The sequence below is a fragment of the Pan paniscus genome, chromosome 8 (assembly GCF_029289425.2).
Source record: "Pan paniscus chromosome 8, NHGRI_mPanPan1-v2.0_pri, whole genome shotgun sequence".
Taxonomy (NCBI): Eukaryota; Metazoa; Chordata; class Mammalia; order Primates; family Hominidae; genus Pan; species Pan paniscus.
The window spans coordinates 32,838,763-32,861,055 of record NC_073257.2 but is presented as its reverse complement, the minus strand read 5'-3'; the positions used below and the strand labels follow the sequence as shown (position 1 = coordinate 32,861,055).

General features: G+C 35.3%; 1 protein-coding gene across 1 annotated transcript in view; it reads right to left on the bottom strand.

Moving 5' to 3' along the window:
• Window positions 1–22,293, bottom strand: part of PLXDC2 (plexin domain containing 2) — a 470,362-nt gene that overhangs the window by 98,094 nt on the left and 349,975 nt on the right. Inside the window, exons 7-9 of the mRNA XM_003806690.6 lie at window positions 21,048–21,147; window positions 8,498–8,593; window positions 8,183–8,264 (exon numbers count right to left, since the gene is read on the bottom strand). Of these exons, the coding sequence (XP_003806738.2) occupies window positions 8,183–8,264; window positions 8,498–8,593; window positions 21,048–21,147 (278 nt within the window). The remainder of the gene's footprint in view (window positions 1–8,182; window positions 8,265–8,497; window positions 8,594–21,047; window positions 21,148–22,293) is intronic.

Sequence of the window (22,293 nt, the reverse complement as noted above, 5' to 3'; positions counted from 1 at the left end):
CAATTATACTGACTCTAACTACTGATTTATTTTAATTTACAGATTTTACTCTTGGTCATATATTCCAAGAATATCTGGCTTGTCATTCAACAATTGTGGTGTCCTGATTCTCTCCTTTCAATCTTAAAATTCTTATAGCTAAATTAGTCCAAGAGAATGCTTTATATGCCCCTGAAGGACAAGCATGGAAGCTGCCCCTTGTTGGAAGGCTAGGCTCTGTGGTGAACAAGTAGGCAAAACTCAGATAAAATCAAAATATGCTAGGAATTCCCTTGGTATGACATTCTTCAGGAGCCTGACACATTGTGTCTTAATACACCCAGTTTTTCCTGCAATGTCAGAATGGACTGTGAGGCCTTGGGTTGACCCTACATAAAGTTGTTGGCTTACTTTGAAAACCTCACTGTATGGAAAATACCCATAGTTTTTTTTTTTTTTTTTTTTTTTTTTCCTTTCAGTTCTGGGATGTATGTGCAGAACGTGCAGGTTTGTTGCCTAGGTATACATGTGCTATGGTGGTTTGCTGCACCTATCAACCTGCCATCTAGGTTTTAAGCCTCGCATGCATTAGGTATTTGTCCTAATGCTCTCCTTCCCCTTGCCTCCCATCCCCTGACAGGTCCCAGTGTGTGATGTTCCCCTCCCTGTGTCTGTGTGTTCTCATTGTTCAACTCCCACATATGAGTGGGAACATGCGATGTTTGGTTTTCTGTTCCTGTGTTAGTTTGCTGAGAATTATTGTTTCCATCTTCATCCATATCCCTGCAAAGGACATACCCACAGTTTTATTAAAATCACACTTAATGCTGCAAATATACCCACTTAAAGGGGCACATAGAGACAAAACCAAAGGAAAAAGGCATATTCATGTTTCTCTGTTACTTTCATTCAGAAGCAAAAGATTAGTGATTCGGGAAAGGTTGGATTGGTTGAACTACTTAAATTTGTTTTCTGTCTCTGTCTGTTTCCAAACTTAGTTTAATTTCTGTAAGCTAAATGAGCATATGATATGAGTGCAGTTTATTTGCAAAAATTAGCTGCCCCTATGTAAGAAGGAATTATTTTACCCTTAATTAATTTTAATCAATAATACATTTTCATATTATTAACCAATTAGCCAACATTTCTGACTTGATAAATTTTCAGATTTTTTGAAATATAATACACATGATTTATTTAGATTTCACTATGTAAAACTATATATCGTTTGTATATAATTTTATATATAATTTATATATTACATATAATTTTTATATATTATGTTTTATATATACATAAAACAGGTATAACACTGGCGCCTACTTTTAAATCAATTAATTTATGAAATATAGGTGATTCTTTTTGTTTCTCTTTTCATTACTGCAAAGGAATTAAGTTCATTCAATGGAAAATAACAGCAGTTCCAGCGTACACTCAGGGAAATGCAGTAGAAATAACAAAGTTGAAAAATGTAGAAAGTTGTTAGGAAATATCTTTTTTCCATCATCTCATATTTTTTCCCAAATAATTATGTGATACTACTATTCTGTAAATACATATCTTTACCATTTATAAGGAGGGGCTTATTCTGTTTATTCTTTTAATGGATGGAATCATGGAATACTTTTATTTATATGTTTTTACCAGGAGCAAGCTTATAACTTTGATTGGATCAAAGAAAACATAAGGTGGAAAATTTTGTTTTAAAGTGAGGCACCAAAAGACTAACACCAAGAGGTTAAGTGTTCAACATGCCTCACTGCGAATATCTTATGCCATGCTCCAATTTACTTCTCTCTATAGCAATTTGGTTAACACTGACAAAACCCAGTGGATAGTAACAGCCAAAATGGGCAATTAGAATTCTCAGGAAAGTAGATATTCCTGGCCTCAATTATCTGCATAATTCAGTCCAACCATATGTGTAAAATATCTGCATTTGTCCAGACACTGTGTTGGGTATTGTGGAAGATGCTAAAATGAGTAAAAGTGCGTTTCTACTCCTTAGAAGAGCTTATGTTTCCTTATTTCTCCTTTGCTGGTTCCTCCTTCTGTCTCCCAATTCAGGTGGCAAAAATTCAAATCATACAAAAAGTCCATAATAAACAGTAACAGTCTCATGTCTCTCCCTCTTCACTTGTTTCCTGAGTGACAAATATTGTTGTTTCTCACATATCTTTTCAGAGGTTTTCTATGTCTATCCAAACATACCTGTATGTAAATGTATTTAAAACAATTCTATGTAATGAAAAATCAGCATCATACCTTATGATGCCATGCCACAAGGTCAGTTTCTGAAACCTCTTAAGCTGCTTTCAATTTATACTCTCTCCATAGCTGATTTCATTCAGTCCCATGAATTTAAACACTATCTATATGATAATGATTCTACAATCTGAACCTCCAGCCTTTCTTGGAATTCCTGGCTTACATATCCCCTATCTACTCAACATTTCCACTTGAAGTCTGATAGGCATCTCAGACTTATCTTGTCCCAAAGCAAACTCTTTATTTCTTTTCATCCTAGTCTTTATTTCTTGTGCTGTCTTACCCATCTCAAAAGAGTGCCAAAATCCACCAAGTTGCTGAAACAGAAATCTAAGAAATATCCTTGATTCTTCTTTTTCCCATCTACTTCACTTCTAATTCATTAGTAAATAATCTGTTTCAGAAAACCGAACACCTCATGTTCTCACTCATAAGGGGGAGTTGAACAATGAGAACACACAGACACAGGGAGGGGAACATCACACACCACGGCCTGTCAGGGAGTAGGGGACAAGGGGAGGGACAGCAGTAGGACAAATATGTAATGCATGCAGGGCTTAAACCCTAGATGGTGGGTTGATAGGTGCAGCAGACCACCATGGCACATGTATACCTATGCAACAAACTTGCACATTCAGCACATGTATCCCAGAACTTAAAGTAAAATAAAAAAAAAAAGAAATGTAAAATAGCCAACCACTATAGAAAACCAATTTGATAGTCCCTTTTAAAGTTACATATTTACCACCCAACCCAGAGAAATGAAAACATCTGTCTGTAGAAATAGTTGTACATGAACATTCATAGTGGGTTTATTCATCACTCATGAAAGCCTCTAAAAACAACCCAAGTCTTCATCTACAGGCAAATAGTAAATAAATTGTTGTGTATTCACTCACTCAGCTATTAAAAGGACCAAATTTCTGATATTTGAACTAGTATAGTATGGATTAATTGAAAAAATGTTACTTTGAGTGAAAGAAAGCTAAATTCAGAATTGTAAATACTGTGTGATTCCTTTTATATATAGGTGTAGATGGGGCAGAATAAATGTATGATGATAGGAAGAAGATCAATGGTTGCTACATAAGGTGGTGGTACCAGGTGAGGAGGAATTCGCTGTAAAGGAACATGAAGGAAATCTGTATTTTGATGCGGTGATGGTTACATGGGAATTTACGCTTTTTAAAGCTGCCTCATACATTTAAAATGTGTGTATTTTATTATATGTAAATTATACTTCAATAAACTTCATACACACACACACACACACACACACACACACAAATAACCAGTTTTCTTCCCAAACACCTTGCATTCATTCATCTCTCCTGATCCTCAGAATCATCATCCTCGTCCAAGTTACTATCACACCTCCAGTGCACTATTGCACAAGCTCACTACCAGCCTCTTCCTTTTCATTCTAAACCACTCCCCAAACAAACAAATAAACAAACCAACAAAAACTCTGTTCTCCATGAAGCAGCCAAAGTTCCATTTTTTTAATATGGTAAAATCACATCCCTTCTTCGCATAAGTTATAAAGTCTAAATGCTTTCCATTATTCTGAGGATAAAACTCTCCCTAGCTTACAGAGTCATCTGTGTCCCAGCACTTGGGTAGCTTTCTGAGCTTATCTGATGTCACTCTCACTCCAAACCAGCTCGAAATTCTCCCAATGCACTAGGCTTATTTCCTTTCCTCATCAGGTCAAGCTTGGACCCACCATAGGGCCACTGCGTGGGCCATTCAAATGGCATTGCAAGGCTCTTTGCTTTCACTTCGCTGTAGCTGCCTACCCATCATTCAGATCTTTGTTTATTTATTACCCCCTCCAAAAAGCCTTTCCTGGCCGCCGAGTCAAGAACAACTACTGGCTCTTTCAAATCCAGCAGACAATCCATCACTATCTGACTTTGTTTGCCTAATTATTAATTCATTAATTTTCTGCCTTACTAAGCTAAACTCCAAACTCCATGAGAGCTATGGTTTTGATTAATACTTGATTATTGCTCTAACTACCTCAGTGTTTAGATCAATGCCTGACATGTGTTATGCATTCTACACATTGTTAAGTAAATACATGAGTGAATGAATAAGTGCAAAGAATATATTTTCATTTAAAAACTAATCAAACCACGCTCTCTTCAAAAGAGCAAGGTTACTTAAAGATGATATCAAAAAGTAAACTCCTGCTATTGTTACCAATTTTGCTATATTATCCCCTTACATTTTCCTGTTTATTTCTCTTACCATAACACTCATCACTATTAACTCTATTTTCTATATATCTATTTGCTTAAACTCTGTCTCCGTATACCAAAATGAAAGCTCTCCTTGGGAAGTGATTTTGTCTGTCTTTTTTCACTACTGAATGCACAATCTTGGTAAGTGACTTGAACAGAGACACTCACAGATTTTTGTGGAATGAGTGAAGCTATAAGGTACAGTTGAAAGTGATTGATTAGGTATTCTCAGTCTGCAATGAGGAAACATAAGCACTCTTAGTTCAAAGAAATGGACCAAGTAATTTAAGTAAGCACTTGAGATCATGGATCTCCTTATGTTCCTCTAACTCAAATTCTCTTAGAGCTTGGGAAAGCCAAAGCAAACATTTTGCCTTAGTTTTTGCTCCTTGAAAAATGGAAATTAAATGCAATAAACAAACCAATTAAAATTATCTTATCTTTTTAGAGCAAGCCCTACTTGAGAGTTCAGTAATTACCACCAACCGATTATCATTCAGGGATAAGTAAGCACAAAGAAGAAAGTAAGAGCTATGGGAGAAAAAAATCAGAGGGGCAATTTTTGTGCTGCTTAGGATAAGACTTCTCCTGTTTTGTTGAATTTGTTCATAAAAGCTCTAAAGTCTGGGGAAATGCTTCTGGGCAGCAAAGCAAAGTTTCGAAGCTTACAGGTCTAAGGAGAAATTAATAAAATGCAGTGGGGAAATTAAGTTGAACAAAAGTGCAATGAGGCATAGTTAAACCGATTAATTAAACAGGTTTTGATATGTATATAACTGGGTTGCTGAAGAATTAAAAATAAATGCAAGATTTTAAATAAGTGTTCGGTATTCAATAAAACACCAAAAGGTAACATTCAGAAAACTTGTAGTTTTTTTTAGTAGCGTTCTTTGATGAATTTCTTTCTCATTCATATGCCTCACCAACTCTCTTTTCCCCAGTAATCTTAAAGAAACTATGCTTTCAATAATATGCAAAAGTCTTAGACTTTGCTCGATTTTCCTCCACATTCTTCTTACGCCAGTTTTAAAACGATGATATTTTCTTGTGGTATCAACTAGGAAAGATTTATTTTTCAGTAATATGTCTACAATTTTTCAGAAAGCAATGAAAATTATCTTGCTTAATGCACCTGCAACCTGGCAGGTGTGACACAGAACAGGTATTGAAAACACAACACCAAAAGCTGGGTGTCACAAAGACGGAGGTTTGATTCCAAACTTATCACTTATGAGCTATGAGACCCTGCACATGTAGCTTAGCTCCTAAAAATTTCAGTTTCCTCCACTGTGAAAATGTTAAGTGTGATATTTGAAAATTCCTTGGCTTAATGTCTGGCAGAGACATCTCTCAATAAACTGAAAGTATTAACAGTAGAAGCAGATTCCAACTTGCAGATATGTTTCGAATGTCAAAATTGCTTGTTTGGAAGTTTAAACATATATTTCATCAAAAATTATATTAAAAAATGAAATGGTCAGTGGTAAGCAGGTTTCTAGATGAATCTTCAAAATCTTCATTTACCATAACATGATTTAAGTCAAAAATTCTTCTAATTGTCTTCTGGTTAGGGGGATCAAATGGTCCTTGTTTTTTTTCTGGACTTTCCTGGTTTTAGCATTGAAAGTCCCTCATCTTGGGAAACCCTTTGTGCTAGACAAATTTTAGCATGATTCCTTCGTTTGGAAGCTAATCATTATTCATTTGTTCATCCATTTTTTTCTGTAGTCCCAGGTATGTTCTTAGGCTCTGGAGATATAAGGGCAAATTGGATATGGTCTCTGCCTTTAATAAACTTAGAGCCTAGCAAAGAAGACGACAAATGAACAAGCGTCAGCAAGCCCTACACAAAATACTAATGATGGCGGCTTGCCCAGGATGCAAAGAAACATAGCTGATAGGCACCTCATGCAGACTTGGACGAGGTGATCACTGAAATGGATCTGAAGTAGGTATGCAGCTCAAACCAGTGCCTCCTATTTAATTCCTTTGGACATTTTCCATTTCTGAGCTCAGAATTCCTTAAATATACATATTAAAATGCCGTCTCTTTAGATTCCCTTATGTTGTTATCTAAACAGATTTTGAATAACTTCTGATATGCATATAATCTTTATGGAAAACTTAGTAAAATATCAATATAAATAACCAGAAACCTTTGCTTTTATAGCAGTTCCTCCTACTTTGGATATATAACTAACTTAAAAATCTTTTAAAATTGCAAACTACCTGCTTGCTTTTTTATTATTTGGAATTCATTTCACAAAGGAAATAACTAGAACACCCTGTTAAATCGAAAACAAAACAGACGTTATCATAAATAATATTGTTCTAGCCATAATACTGCAGTAGTTGCTCTAAGGTTAGTGAGTTAAAAATGTTTCCCAAAGCTTGTGATCAAAATATCGGCATTTTATTTTTGCATTCTTCAATAAGTTTTAAAGTATTCCTGGAGCATGTCTTTATCATTACAGCAAATGCTATGGCAAGAAGATGATAAGACAGACTGCTCATACAACCGAAAGCTCGGGTGTAACATACACGGATTAACAGCATGAATATTCGGTTTCCCTCCTGGGGAAAGAAACATTTTTCATAGACTCTGAAGGTGAGAAAGGGACTTATTCTCGGGCAGACTGTAAACTTCATGGGGGGCAGGTACCATGTCAATATTGTTTACTGCTGTGTTCCCAGTACCCGGAACATAACTGAGGCACAAAATGGTTGAGTAAATAACAAAACAAATTTACAAGTCTTCATCCTGTATTTCCAACAAATGATTATTCAGTCTCTGAAAAGCTCTAGCAACTGAAAAACCATCTTTGCCACTTGTCAAAATCAGTAAACCTCTTTGACACCAGTAAATTATGCAGCTTAAGTTTCAGGGTTAGCTAATTACAACATGACATCAAAACCACATGTTCTATTTTTGTATTAGATTATATCTCCAATCTTGACTAATAACCTTTGAGATATTGCATAGAAATTTACTAAGAATGTTCATGTGATTATTATAAACCACCCTTGCTATGAAAATATATCTCATAACATGCTTTCTGTAGAATATGAACCAAAATCTTTGGTTTATAGGCTCATCAACTGCTCTATAATCATCCTGTATTTTAAGTCCCACAGAGAATTATAAATATATGTCAGATAATGGCCTTACTGACTATAAATGCTGTTAGTAATTTTGAGCTCTCAAAGGAAAATAGTAAAATATCCACTTACGAGTTTTGTTTTGCATTTTGATCATGATATCTATATATTTTATACATACAATATTGCTAATGCATACATATGCTACACTTTTGACATCCACTTCAAATTCAGTGGGACTTTTTTTTCTTATTTTTTGTAAAAATGGGGTCTGGCTATGTTGCCCAGGCTGGTCTTCAACTCCTGGGCTCAAGTGATCCTCCTGCCTTGGCCTCCCAAAGTGCTGAGACTACAGGCATGCATCCCCCATGCCCAGTTAATTTGTTAAAACTTTTTTGGTAGAAACAGGGTCTTGCTATGTTGCCCAGGCTGATCTTGAACTCCTGGGTTCAAGCATTCCTCCTACTTTCTCTCAAAGTGCTGGGATTACAAGTGTGAGCCACTGCACCTGTCCATAAGTTATTTTTAATTTCTAATCTTTTAAAATATCTTTTTAAATTTTATTATTATTCTTATTATTATATTTTTACCTTTGAAGTTTACTACACCAACTGCAGTTGAAGCCAATCTGAGAAGATACACAGGGGCCACATCTGTTAAACTGGAGACATGCTAGGGAAGAGGAAAGAACAGATTCACCAAGACTAACAGGCAACTTGGAGGGGAAAGAGATTACTCAACCAGAATAAAAATCACTGTCCCCTAATCCTCAGGAGCAAAATGCCCATGCATGCCAAACACAATTATAATGGTAATTATTTAATATGATTATTATAACTATTGAACAGATCAGATCATCAAATTTGGAAATCATGTTTTCCACCTAGGTTTACATATTTGCTTACTGGGTAATGGGGTCATCTCCACAGCCGAAATGTTGGTAATTTTTGACATTTGTAGCTCTACTCGGTGGTATTCATAAATTGTTCTTCTTCGAACATCTAGAAAAAAAAGGAAAAAAAATCAATTTTTAACATTTCTCCGCTTACAAAACAACAGCATTTTAATAGTGGATATAGAATTATATACATATAGCCCAATGTGGTTTTAAAATTAAGCCTCATCCTGTGAGAAGACTGATTACAAAATATGTAAAAATCACATGTCAAGTAACCAGAAGTCTTTTTATCAGCGAAGTTGAAAGTGTTGATTAGGGTCTCAGATATCTCACTTACCTATTAAGGCTTCAACTCATTCTTACTCAGACTATACTAAAGATTTTTTTGGATAAATTTACATATTTTCAAAGATTTTGACTCATGAAAACAAGAAGGTAAGATGATACCATTTCTTCCATACTAAAGCTAAAGTGTTTAGAAATGGGTAATTAGAAATGTTTCACACTCTAAATAAAGTTAATGGAGAATAACAATGTGATTGCTTTAAAAGTTTAGAATAAACTTCTTCAATAAAAGTAAAACAGAAGTTAAATCATTCTTCCATTTCCTGGTGATCATAGTTAATAATATTGCATTGTGCTTGAAATTCAATAAAAGAATAGATTTTTAAGTGTTCTCACGACAGACACACACACACACACACACATAACTATGCGAGATGATGAATGTGTTAATTAGCTTGATTGTGGGGAACATTTCAGCATGTATAAATATATCAAATCATCACCCTGTATATCTTAAATACATATGATTTTTATTTGTCAATTATATCTCCATAAAGCTGGAGGGAAAAAAGGAAGTTAAATCACTTTAAGAATAAGGATTGCTATGTATTAAATATACAGTATCATATCTAAGGAAGGTTAATTAGCATTTATATTACACGATGTAGTTTAGAAATCATTAGCAAATCCATCAATGTCCCTGAGGAAGAAGATAGATGGAGACTTTGACAAGAACTCTAATCATTGAAAATATAAGCAAACATATTTTAACATCAAACCACAACAAAACATTTAAATATACTTAAAATCCCCTTTTAAGCCTTATACTAATGTGCTCGCCTGGGTTTGGTCAATGTAAGTGGAAAAATAATGTTGTCAGCATTTTATTCCTCTCTTGAAATGCCTGTAGTGATAAGAATGCATTTCCGGAATAACACCACATCTATCAGTAATTAGTGGGGCTATAAACTATTTTTATTTTTATTTTTGAGACAGGGTCTCCCACTGTTGCCCAGTCAGTGGTGCAATCACGGCTCAATGCAGCCTGGACATCCTGGGCTCAAGCGATCCTCCCACCTTAGTCTCCCAAGTAGCTAGGACTACAGGCATTTGCCACCATACCCACTTAATTTTGTCCTTATTTTTTGTAAAAATGGGGTCTGGTTATGTTGCCCAGGCTGGTCTTCAACTCCTGGACTCAAGTGATCCCCCTGCTTTGGCCTCCCAAAGTGATGGGATTACAGGCATGCACCCCCATGCCTAGTTAATTTGTTAAAACTTTTTTGGTAGAAACAGGGTCTTGCTATGTTGCCCAGGCTGATCTTGAGCTCCTGGGCTCAAGCAATCCTCCTACTTTGGTCTCCCAAAGTGTTGAGATTACAGGTGTGAGCCACTGAGCCTGTCCATAAGTTATTTTTAAAATATCACAGTATCCAATTTGGGGAAGTAATGTCATAGTGGTTAATAATATGTGCTCTGGAACATTCTGTCTGGGCTCAAACCACAGTTTTGCTGTGAGGAATCTGTGTTGCCTCAGGCTCCTTTGCTAGCTTTTCTGTGCCTCAGTTTCCTTATCTATAAAACAGGGATAATAGCACCTATATTACTGCATTGCTTTGAGGATTAAAATGAGATAATATAGGAATATTGCTAGACAGTCCCTTTCACATTGTAAATGCTCAATACATATTAGATACAATTTTTGCCTAACTTTAATATGACAACCTTAGATCATACAAGTTTTTTGCTGCATTTATTAATATAATCTCTATAGATCCAAACTCACTGAAATCACACTACAATCCTGGAATCAAACTTGTAGTAATTTTTCTCCATTCCTCACTTAGAGAAAGTTAAATTTATATTGAAATCATTAGACCCAACAATGACCTCCTCTAAAATATAGAGCAGGGAGTGTGGTGGCCCAGATGATAGTGAGTTACCTTTTAGTAGAAGTGTTCAGAAAAGGAAGATACCTACTCATCCGAGAACTTGCAGAGGCTGTCAAATGTTTACTAACAACCTATAAGTATCTCTCCTTCCCTCTACTCATATCTTTTTTTTTAATTATACTTTAAGATCTAGGGTACATGTGCACAATGTGCAGGTTTGTTACATATGTATACATGTGCCATGTTGGTGTGCTGCACCCATTAACTCGTCATTTACATTAGGTATATCTCCTAATGCTATCCCTCCCCCCTTCCCCCACCCCACAACAGGCCCCAGTGTGTGATGTTCCCCTTCCTGTGTCTTTTTTTCCACTTCTAATTACTCATCATGACATTATACTGCAGAAGGGGTGGAGAAAGGGTCGAAGCAAACCCTTTTGGGGCTAGGAGTGGCTCTGGGTCACAGGCTGAAAATATCTCAGGGGTATCACATTGGAAAACACTGTTTAAGAACTCTAATCCAGTGAAATTTTGGTATAACTGAAAGATGCATATACATTTTTCAAAAAGTAAACTTCATAAAAATCAGAGGAAATGCTGGTTTCATGGTACATAGTAAGGTTTCATGAAGTATATAAATCATATCTTTTTTTTTTAGTTTTTAAGACAAATAAAAAGATGGCTCATCTTCTGTGTCTAAACAGTATTCATTCCTACACATTGCTTTCCCATGTATTTTGCTAAACAATTAAGTTCTTATCAATAAATAAATAATGTGGCCTTTCCATAAGATCACTAGGAGGGGGGTTCTTGAGTCTTTGCACAGTACCTGTCATATTACTTGGTGCTTAAAATACTAGTATTCCTTTCATTTCATGTTACACTTTGAAATTCTCAACTACTAACAATGATTGAGAAGCTTCTGAGAGTTATTGATCGTGCGTATGGAGTAAAGAGAAAGTGTGACCATTTTTTGCTATGCTAGTTCTATTACCTGCTCAGAAACCTCTAACTATTGAGAGGAGATGAATTTAACAAAACCCAAATTAATGAGAATTATTGTTGTTTGATGACCTGCCAATTAACGACAACTTCCAAATGGTCATTTATGTAGTATTTCAGAGATACCTCTGTCAGAAACAAGTAATTAGAATTGTGGTTACCCCTGCCAATACTAGAAGCTTTCATGTGATTCCAAAAATATATTTCGCTCATGGGTCTTCTTCAAGAATAAGCCAAAATAAAGTTGAATTAAATGTTCAGTCTTAGCGATGGTGATTCAACTCCAACAGATCAATACTCACCCATTAGTGCCTTTTAAAAATTAAGAAAAATTAAATCTGAGCAGATTAACACAGAGAGAGAAAATGTGATCGAAAGCTTAAGGCGATGTGTTGCAAAGTGCAAATACTGCATGTTTTAGAAAGCCTGATCAGCATCAGCAGGAGGGACAATGTGATCATATGGAAACACCAAGGATCTTCTTTGATCAATATCCACTCTAGCTGAACTGAACACAGACTAATGAGTACCTTGAGGCATGATTAGCCATGATCTAGTTTATTTTTCTGTCTTGAAAGCATAACATTCACACAGAGACTATATGAGAAATCTCCTAACTTGGCTTACTCATATTGTGTAAGTATTATATTTTGTCTGAATTGTCAAATGAATGATTCACTAACATTTCCCTATTTATGTGTTGCCAATGCTTAATGACTGGCTCCATATGGTTGTATCTTATTTCTTTTCTGGTTAAAATCGAGTCCAGCACAAGCACCGTTTACTGAGTACTCTTTAATGGAAAAAGCCTGTATCGTATAACCACAAGATTCATTTCCAGCATGAAGACTCAGGAGAAGAGAGACTCTTGAGATACAATTGACACTATTATAGTGGCTACAAGCTTCCCACAGAAAAGTGCAATGCATTAGCAGAATTAGCTAGTTGGAGTTGTTAAATAAAGTAGCTACAAATAAAAAATGCATTTGCCAGAATCATTTTAAAAATCTCTCTCTGTAGTTCTAATTCTCTGAAATAATAATGTCATTAGGCATTCAATAAAACATAAACCTTGGTTGAGCATGAAATGCTAATTTAAGCCTTTTAGATTTTCCTGTCAACATTCCCTCATTGCTTGCAAAGTTTCAGGACACTGGTAAAACTTAAATGGCCAGAGTTCCTAAGTTACTTGAGTAAGCATGAAGGAAATAAAAAATAGGACCTAAAACAACCTTCAAATTTATTTTTCTCTCACGTATACTTTCCTAATGGCTTAAACCAGCTGCATTTCCTGCCTTCCTTTGATAATTACTTTGCCCTGGACTTGAAATGTTCCCAAGACATTAACTGATAAACACTCAAGGTGATGGACACCCCAAATACCCTGACCCGATCATTACACAGTCTATGCAGGTAAAAATACTCACATGTCCCCATATGTAAAGTATTATGCATCAATAAAAGAAAAAACAATTAAGGAAAAAAGAGAGAATTGTAACCAGCAGAGGGACAGTAAATTGTCCACGCAGTGTCACAGTGGGCCGGTGAGGCAGGTGGGCTGCGGGCCTGTGACAATATCATGGTTCCATTGCTGAGGGCTGCTTGTCCTGAACCTGGTGTTTTTGCAGGGGGACATGCCTCCCTGCTCCTGAGACTTATGGGAAGAAGGCATGATATATATTTGCCAAGTCATTACATCTCTCTCTCTCTCTTTTTTTTTTTTTTCCTTTTCACAAAGGAGACTGTGACTTCATTAAATTGAATCAGGTGTGTTGGGTCTCAGAAAACAATATCCCAAAATGAAGGCCTCAGAGGCAGCCACTGAAGCAAATGTTTTTCCTTTTCTTTCTTTTAAATTCGTATAAATGTAAGGGGTAGCAGTGCAATTTTGTTACATGGATATATTGTGTAGTAGTGAAGTCTGTGCTTTTGGCGTTTCTGTCACCCAAATAGTGTACATTGTACCCAATAAGTAATTTCTCATCCCCAAACCCTCTCCCTGCTCCCACCCTTCCCAGTCTCCAGTGTCTTTCTTCCAGGCTGGTCTGGAACTGGCGGGCTCAAGTGATCCTCCCACCTTGGCCTCCGAAAATGCTGGGATTACAGGCACGAGCCACTGCTCCCAGCTAGACACAGTTCTAAATTGTTAAAAATTTACTTTCTCTAAAAGTATTGTATAGGATTAAATGTTAATAAATCAAGAAAATGAAATAAAAAAAGAATTTAACCACAAGTCCATGAAGAAAGCCTTTCCTGTTCATAAAAATTTTAGAAAAATTCTCAAATATGTAAAAATTGATTAATCAGTGATTTCCATGTCCAGAAAATTTTAGATTTTTTTACTTATCTTTAAAAATCAAGTCAGAGTCAGTCAACTAGCTTACATTAGAAATGGATGCATTAAACTAATAAAATATCATTTTGTACAATGCTCTCTTTCTTGGAAGTGTTTTATGAGTAGTTACTTTATGAGAAAACATCATGATTTCTATTTATTTCTGCTTTTGTTGAGCCTTTGGTGAGCTAGTGTATACTTGAGAATGTAAGCACCTAATGAAATTGTGCTGTTAAGAGAAGCAATTTTATCTTCTGAAAAATGAATACTTTTGAAGGGTTTTCCATTTTGAGGCGAGCAAAAGTAAGATGACATAATTTACTGGAGATCTGTCGATTGATCTAAGTGAATGAGAAGACTACAACTTTGAAAATAACAAACGAGGCCTAGTTCCTCTGAAAGGGCTTGAACTGGGTTCTAGAAAATATTATAGAATAAAAAAAAGTTCAAGTTTTTCCAAGATTGTTTGTATTTTTCATAAGTTTTGACCACATATTTTCATTATAGCTGCTACATAATTATAGTGAATGTGTCCTACCACTAAATCAAAATTGCAAATTGTTTTCTATGGGAAAAATTAGTTATAATGGTTATGTTCGAAAATTTGTTATTTAATAAATACACTTATATTTGAAAATTTATTATTTAATCACGTCTAATATTCTGGTGCCTTTTAAAAAGCAAAGAAGAAATAAGAATAATGTTTACATAAATATTACACTTGGCATTTAATATTTTATTTAATTAAATATTAATTAAATAAATTAATTAATGGATATGGTCTATTGTTACCCTATCCAACATGATAGCCACTAGGCACATCTGGCTATTTAAGATGAAGTTAATGAATTAAATTCAATTAAAAATTCAATTGCTCAGGCTCACTAGTCACATTGCAAGTTCATAGTAGCCACATGTGGCTACTGAAATCACACTATACGATTCAGATTCACAACATTCCCACCAGCACAGGAAGCTCTGAATAGCATACTGGTCTATGCTATTATTATTATTTTAAATTTAAGCTTAAGATAGTGTGCATATTTCAGGGGCAAAGCTGTGTTTTTGTTTGTTAAGGTTATCTTATTCACTGTCTAAAAGTAATTTTAAAAAATTACTGCCTGTGCCGGGCATGGTGGCTCACACCAGTAATCCTAACACTATGGGAGGCTGAAGCAGGAGGGTCACTTGAGGTCAGGAGTTCGAGATCATCCTGGCCAACATAGTGAAACCCCGTCTCTACTAAAAATACAAAAATTAGCTGGGCGTGGTGGATGCACCTGTAATCCCAGCTACTTGGGAGACTGAGGCAGGAGAAGCACTTGAACCCCGGAGGCGGAGGTTGCAGTGAGCCAAGATCATCCCACTGCACTCCAGCCTGGGTGACAGAGTTAGACTCCAACTAAAAAAAGAAAAAAAGTGGTGCCTAGTCTGTAATCTTATAAAGAGACCACATACAGCAAAATATATACCTATAATTGTTCCTCAAAGAGTTCAAAGACCCTCTTTGTAGTATTTTTAAAATATATTTGCTCTGCTAGTTGTCAGTTTTATTTGTGAAAATGCTTAATGTTTCTTATGGAGCTATGAATAATAACCAGCCAAGCAAAGGTGCATTGTAACACAAACAATGTCAATAAATTTAAAACAGTAGATACTGATACAAAGAGGCCTGATGTTAAGAAAGTACCAAATAATGTACTGTGAGTGAGAAAAATAAAGAAATATTCTAAGGGACTCAGATATAGTCACTGTCATAACTTGGAGTAGAACCATTTTAAGTGAGGTCAGCTGCTTTCCAGACTGGTTTCTAGTGCAAGGCCCTGCATGGGAGTGTTAACGTAACTTTCTCTTTACTTAAGTGGCATGGCCTTATCTGTTCCAAATTAAAGAACCACATGGCATGAGTGGATTTTCCGAGTTTCTTGCTAGAAGGATTAAGCTCATTAAGCTTGGAAAGTAGAGAAACAGTGAGGCCAGATGGGATAAGTCAGCACTCCACAGATGATGGTTGAAATTCAAAATGTTACATTGGAGGAGAGAGAAACAAATTAGTGCAAGTGGCACTAGTGAGAATCGTGCGTGTATCCAGGAAGACCTCTGCATGTTGTGTAAGGATTTGGAAGGACATAAGCTGAGGCTGAGAAAGAATTACTTAATAGAGCTATTTACCAAGAAATTATGGAAATTACAAACAACACATGAATATATGACGGTGTTAAAACTTTCTGGTAATCGAAAGACAACAATGAAATACCATTTCGTGCTTACCAAATTTGCAGAGTTAAAAATGAATATTAGAAAGCTCTTTGGGAAATGGGATATTTCTAATCTAACAATGGGTAGTAAACTGGTACAACCTTGATGGAAAGCAATTTGTCAAAATACATTCAAAACAATATTAACATTCAGCATCCACAAATTCACTTTTTGAGAATCAGATACATGCAAAAATTTAGAAACAAGGATGTTTAGCACCATTTTACTGATAATATGCGATGCAAACTATGTAACCAACCTCTTTAGTGACAGGTTACATAAATTATGAAACAGATAAATTTCTTATAACTATTAATGACCACATTTTAGACAGATATTTAACAGTGTAAAAAATATGTTTTATATATGAAGGTGAAAACAGGGGGCAGAATAATTTACAGCATAATGCCAATTTTCTTAATGTGGGTATCTTCATATATGTGTATATTACAAATAAATAGTTGGATACAGATACGTGAAAACATTTATTACTATTTCTCTGTAGTAGATTTCTAAGTAATTTAAATTTTCCTCCTTGGGTTTCCTGTTAATTTATAAATTACTCAGAATTATAATGTGCTATGCTTCTAATCATAATAAGTATATTTTTACATTCATATTTCTGAAATGAACAACCAAAGTCAGTCCTGTACTTAGACCTGTTTTTCATAGCTGTACCTGTGGATATTGAATTAGCTGATCTCTATGGTTCTTTCTGTTTCTAAAGTTTTACAAATACATTTTATGAAAAACAGTGATTTCGAGACATACAGATGGACAGACAGGCAGACATAAGTCTTATGAAGAGACATAAAACAACACACATCAACACAGTCAGAAAGCACTGAAGTTCCAGAGAGACACTGTCACTGTGTTTCTTAGTGGGAATCTCCTGTGGTTCCACTCTGAAGGGCACTCGGGTTTGGCAGTGACATCTAAGTTAGTATCGCTGTTTTTTAAAGTGATAACGATGATGGAAAAAACAGTAACTTTAAGTACAAGTATACTACTTACTCTCTGCTAGGTAATGCATGCTGTGTACACATTGCATTTTTAGGTACTAAGATGCTCATTTTATATAGAAAGAAAGTTACAGAAATCAATTAAAAGTTGAATGTTTCATGACCAATAATCAAATGACAATATTCCTTATACTTGCTTTACTTTTAATTTCCACCTTTTTTAACATAAGTCTTAGTTTTACCATACTTTTCCCTCTCTTTTTGAGGGAGCAAAGGTATTTCTCTTGTAAACTCAGAAGGATTTATCAGTTTACTAACACTGCCTGAATTCCCTTTGATATTGAAACTATCAGATCACCTGATCTTTTATGAAAGAAAATAAAGCTACTTTAATTAATCATGCTTGAAATTTACATTGAAATCATTTACTATTTGGGGGTCTTCAAAAACTGAAAAACAAGTGTTTTGTTGTTGATGTGAGGAAGAATGAATAGGGAGAAATTTTAATAATAAATAAATTAAAATTGCTTTACAGCATTTTGAATGCTTTACCAAATCTTCACCAAATCTGATAAGAATGATATAGTAATGGTGATCTACTGGGAAATACTATTTTCCAGGCTTGAGCTCACATTCCCATGTTCCCATGGCTACATGAAGCCAAAGGTTTAGGTAATATAACCTACGTAACTAAAATGATTAATAGAATAGAAAACTGATCTTATGAGAACAGGGTTCTATGTAACACACCTTGGAATACAGAAGAAATGAAACTACTCACTACTTAGAATAATAATCAGTTGTTCCCTACATCCACTTGGTGGGGGTAAAAAAGTTAACAGAGGCAAAGTATTTAAATTCCCTACAAAGACAATTCCTAATAGTGAGTGTTGCTAAATAAGGGAACTGAATTTTGAAAAGGACTTAATATCGGTCTAAATTCTGATTGTTGAATATGTAACATAGGTCTGTAGGAATCAACTCATTTCTCACAAAAGAACTGTACTTGTATAACTTGCATTGTGCTAATCTTGGGTTATCCTAATCTCTGGCATAAAGATGCACTTTCTGTTAGCTGAGAATACAATGCAACCATGTATCTCTTGTTATACAGAAGCTCATGCAACAGACACAGTTATACTTTATAAATGTGGGAGAGACTTTTAAGGAGATAAAATTTTGTGTTCCCAAAATGATTTTTAAGTAGAACATATTGATTCTAATTTTCTTGCATAAATATACTCGCATCTAACAGCAACAATGGCAGAACTTGAGACCCAAATCTTTCATTCCTTCTTGGCTAATTTTCTCAGGATGGAACAGTAAGGTTAACAGAAAATGTGACTGCTTTTCCAGTATGCAAATTGTGTGAGGGACATTTTTCTCTGAACTCTACGTTTGAATTAAGTTCTTTTAGATAACTGCTGAGTCCCAAACTTTAGACATAATCTGGTCTGAAAATTCATATAAATGTTGCCAATTTATTAAATGAGATACGTATTTGAAAATATTTTTCCCCCAACACATAACAGTTATCCTTTTACAGCATAACAAAGGATGCAAAATTACACTTTAGGGCCCTGATATCTAAGTACAATTTTATCATTGGGAATATACCAACATAATACTTGCATATTAAACTACATTTGTAAAAAAAATTGTATTTTGGTTGGTGTTTTTTTCTTTAAGCAATAATATATCAGAACAACAATATGGACTAAAAGCCCTGCTGAGTAAGCTGCAAATAATTTTTTTCAGCAATTAAAAAAAGCAACTAATAAATTAAAACTAGTGTTTCTTTTTACTTGTGCAATAATTGACTCAAACCATGCTTGATTTAACAACTCTGAAAGAAAGAATGTGAGAACGGCCATCCTCAAACACAAGCCAACTTCAGCTGTCCTAGGGCTCGGCCTCTTATTTAAGAGCTCTGTCAGGATGCCTTTATGTTGCCTACACATACTCATGTATCCTTGCTTTGTTCACAGTACAATTTAGTTTCTGGAAAACCTGCTTTGATTTAACAATTCCCTTGAATATTGCCTCCCACAAATTCTCAGCTAACAAGGAGAAACCCCATGTTCTTCATCAAGCAGAACCACCACGTATCAATGCCATTCAGTTGTAACATAACCATTCAGTTCTAAGATATCTTACGGTTGTAAGATAACCCTTATAATATTTCTGCTAATCCGTTGCTTTAAAAAGTAAAGCTTCCACTCCAGTTGCTGTCTACAGTTGAGAGTTGACATAATTAAGTACAATCACCTCAAGTCACAACGGAAGAACATGAGCATGTGATAAATTATCTACCACTGTAACCAAATAGAAGAAGAAAAAGAACTTTGAACAAAAGAGAAAAAATGATCTCATCTTGAGATATATTTTATTATCTCCCCTTTCTTTAAATAAGAACACATAGGACACAAACACCCCCCACCCCAACTTCGCGTACTACGACACCAAAGCATCTCTCGGGACTGTTCTTGGAGTGAAGGAGATTCAAAAACCAGAAGCTTTCAACAGATGCCTATTTATAGGGTCAGAATGGCTAATGCAGTTAGCATTTTGGTTTCTAATATAACAAACAGTTGTCCAAAGCAACACGTCCCTTTTTATTCTATAAAATGTAAACTAGACTAGATGGGCAAACGTAATTTAAAGAAAATACTTATCTTCTCTGGTGGTAGGTAGAGCTGCCCCCGGATTTTTATTTACCTAAATTTGTACCTTTTCTTTCATCTTCCTTTAGACTCCCAAACAGTTTTACACAAATACATTAAATATAAGATAGCACAGGGACATGGATGAAATTGGAAATCATCATTCTCAGTAAACTATCGCAAGAACAAAAAACCAAACACCGCATATTCTCACTCATAGGTGGGAATTGAACAATGAGATAACATGCACACAGGAAAGGGAACATCATACTCTGGGGACTGTTGTGGGGTGGGGGGAAGGGGGAGGGATAGCATTGGGAGATATACCTAATGCTAGATGACGAGTTAGTGGGTGCAGCGCACCAGCGTGGCACCACGTATACATATGTAACTAACCTGCGCAATGTGCACATGTACCCTAAAACTTAAAGTACAATAATAAAAGAAAGAAAAAAAAAAAGATAGCACAAAGCTGCCGTTTTGCTCAAACACTTAAGCCAAACATATATGAAAAGTCATATGCCTATCAATCCAATAATCTGTCACTGTTTTATGTCATTCTCATTAATTAAAGAACTGTATCTGCCAACTATCCCAAAGAATCTGGCTGGGCATGGTGGCTCACACCTGTAATCCTAGCACTTTGGGAGGCTGAGGCAGGAAGACCACTTAAGCTCAGGAGTTCAAGACCAGCCTGGGCAACAAAGCAAGACCTCACTTCTTCAAATAATAGAAAAAATTAGCTAAGCATGAGCATGATAGCGCATGCCCGTGGTCCCAGCTACTCAGGATACTGAGGTAGGAGGATCATTTGAGCCTGGGAGGTCAAGGTTGCAGTGAGCTGTGAGTGCACCACTGCACTCCAGCCTGGGTGACAGAGTAAGACCCCAAATCAAAAGAAAGAAAAAAGAACCAAGAAAAAGAGTCCAAAATTACACATTCTTGGCTTCACTATTTAATTTGTCTTTACCTGAGTTAGCTCAAGGGTGACAGAGATAGCCCAATCGGAGTTATAAAGCAAACAACAGAATTAACAAGCATTAATCAGCTAATCGATTAGCTATTTTTTTTTAATTCAGGTACAGCTGCCATAGACCAATCTCCTTTAAATTTACCCCCACAGAGGCTCACTCATTGCGACTGCCCTTCTTCTACGTACTGGGAATTTGTTGGATCCTGTGGACAACGACAAATGCATCGGACAGTCCGACTTTCACTGGATGATTGGTTGAACTTATCTGTGTGACCAAGACAGGAATCTGGAAAAAAACAAAGCAGTTAACTATATGTTAGATCTGAATTTCATACAGGGAGGAAAGGTAGTAGGATCCTCTTGTTTCATGGACAAAACCATGGGAAGGAGATAAAAGACTAGAAAGGGAGTCAAAGGTATTAGAAAAGAGAGACATACAAAACCAAAAAATAACATCAGTTTAGTGCTATTGAATGAATAGAAGAGACAAAGAGTTCCTGGTTCTAAAGAAGGCTACTTGATGTTGAAAGTAATAGATTCTCAGATAATATAATTGATGTTAGATGCTGCAAACCTATCACACATATAGGCACACCATGAATTCATTTAGTGCTGGCTATAATTTTGGAAACAGATTTTCCTCTTACTATTTGTTTTCTGAAAAAAACTTTACTGTATATTTGTTTTTATACAGTTTTAGAAAATCTTTGTTTATAAGCAGTCTTATAGATATAAAATTTAGAGAAAAACAAATAAATGCACTGTTAAATATACATTTGACAATATCATTGTTGATTAATATCTAATTAAATTTGGCAATCATTTCACCATTCTGGTTGAAACTACTATGAAAGACTTCTAAGTTCTTATGGGTCATCTCAATGTCACAGTTCTTGTATTTGAATCTCAATGAAACCAAGATCTGAATATGATAGACATTTCTAATATTTACAGTTAAAAAATTATGATACATTGAGAATATATGAAAAATGATATGAGAGTTATAAATGACATGAACTCTTGGGAGTCCATGTTTCCAGATTCAGAAAAGATCCATTGGAGATATGATTACTCTATTATCAGTTTTACAGAAACAAAAATGGGAATGAAACCATCTTCAATAAACAAAGAAACAGGAAAGTAAAAGAAAAGAATAAATGCACCAAAAACGTCTTTAGGCAGAATAAGCAGATTTTGGGTGATCTGTGGGCAATTCATTAAATAATATATTAGATCAGATATTGCTGTGTAAGCCATAATAAACAGCATAACAATAAGAAGGGGAATAAGTTGGAGAGAATATATAATAAGTTGGAGAGAATATATAATATAATACAATACAATACAATCTATAATAAAAACTCTCTGACTTATTTTTGACCACGACATCATGAAACTGTGAAAGGGCTATTTTGTTAAAATGGACAAATTA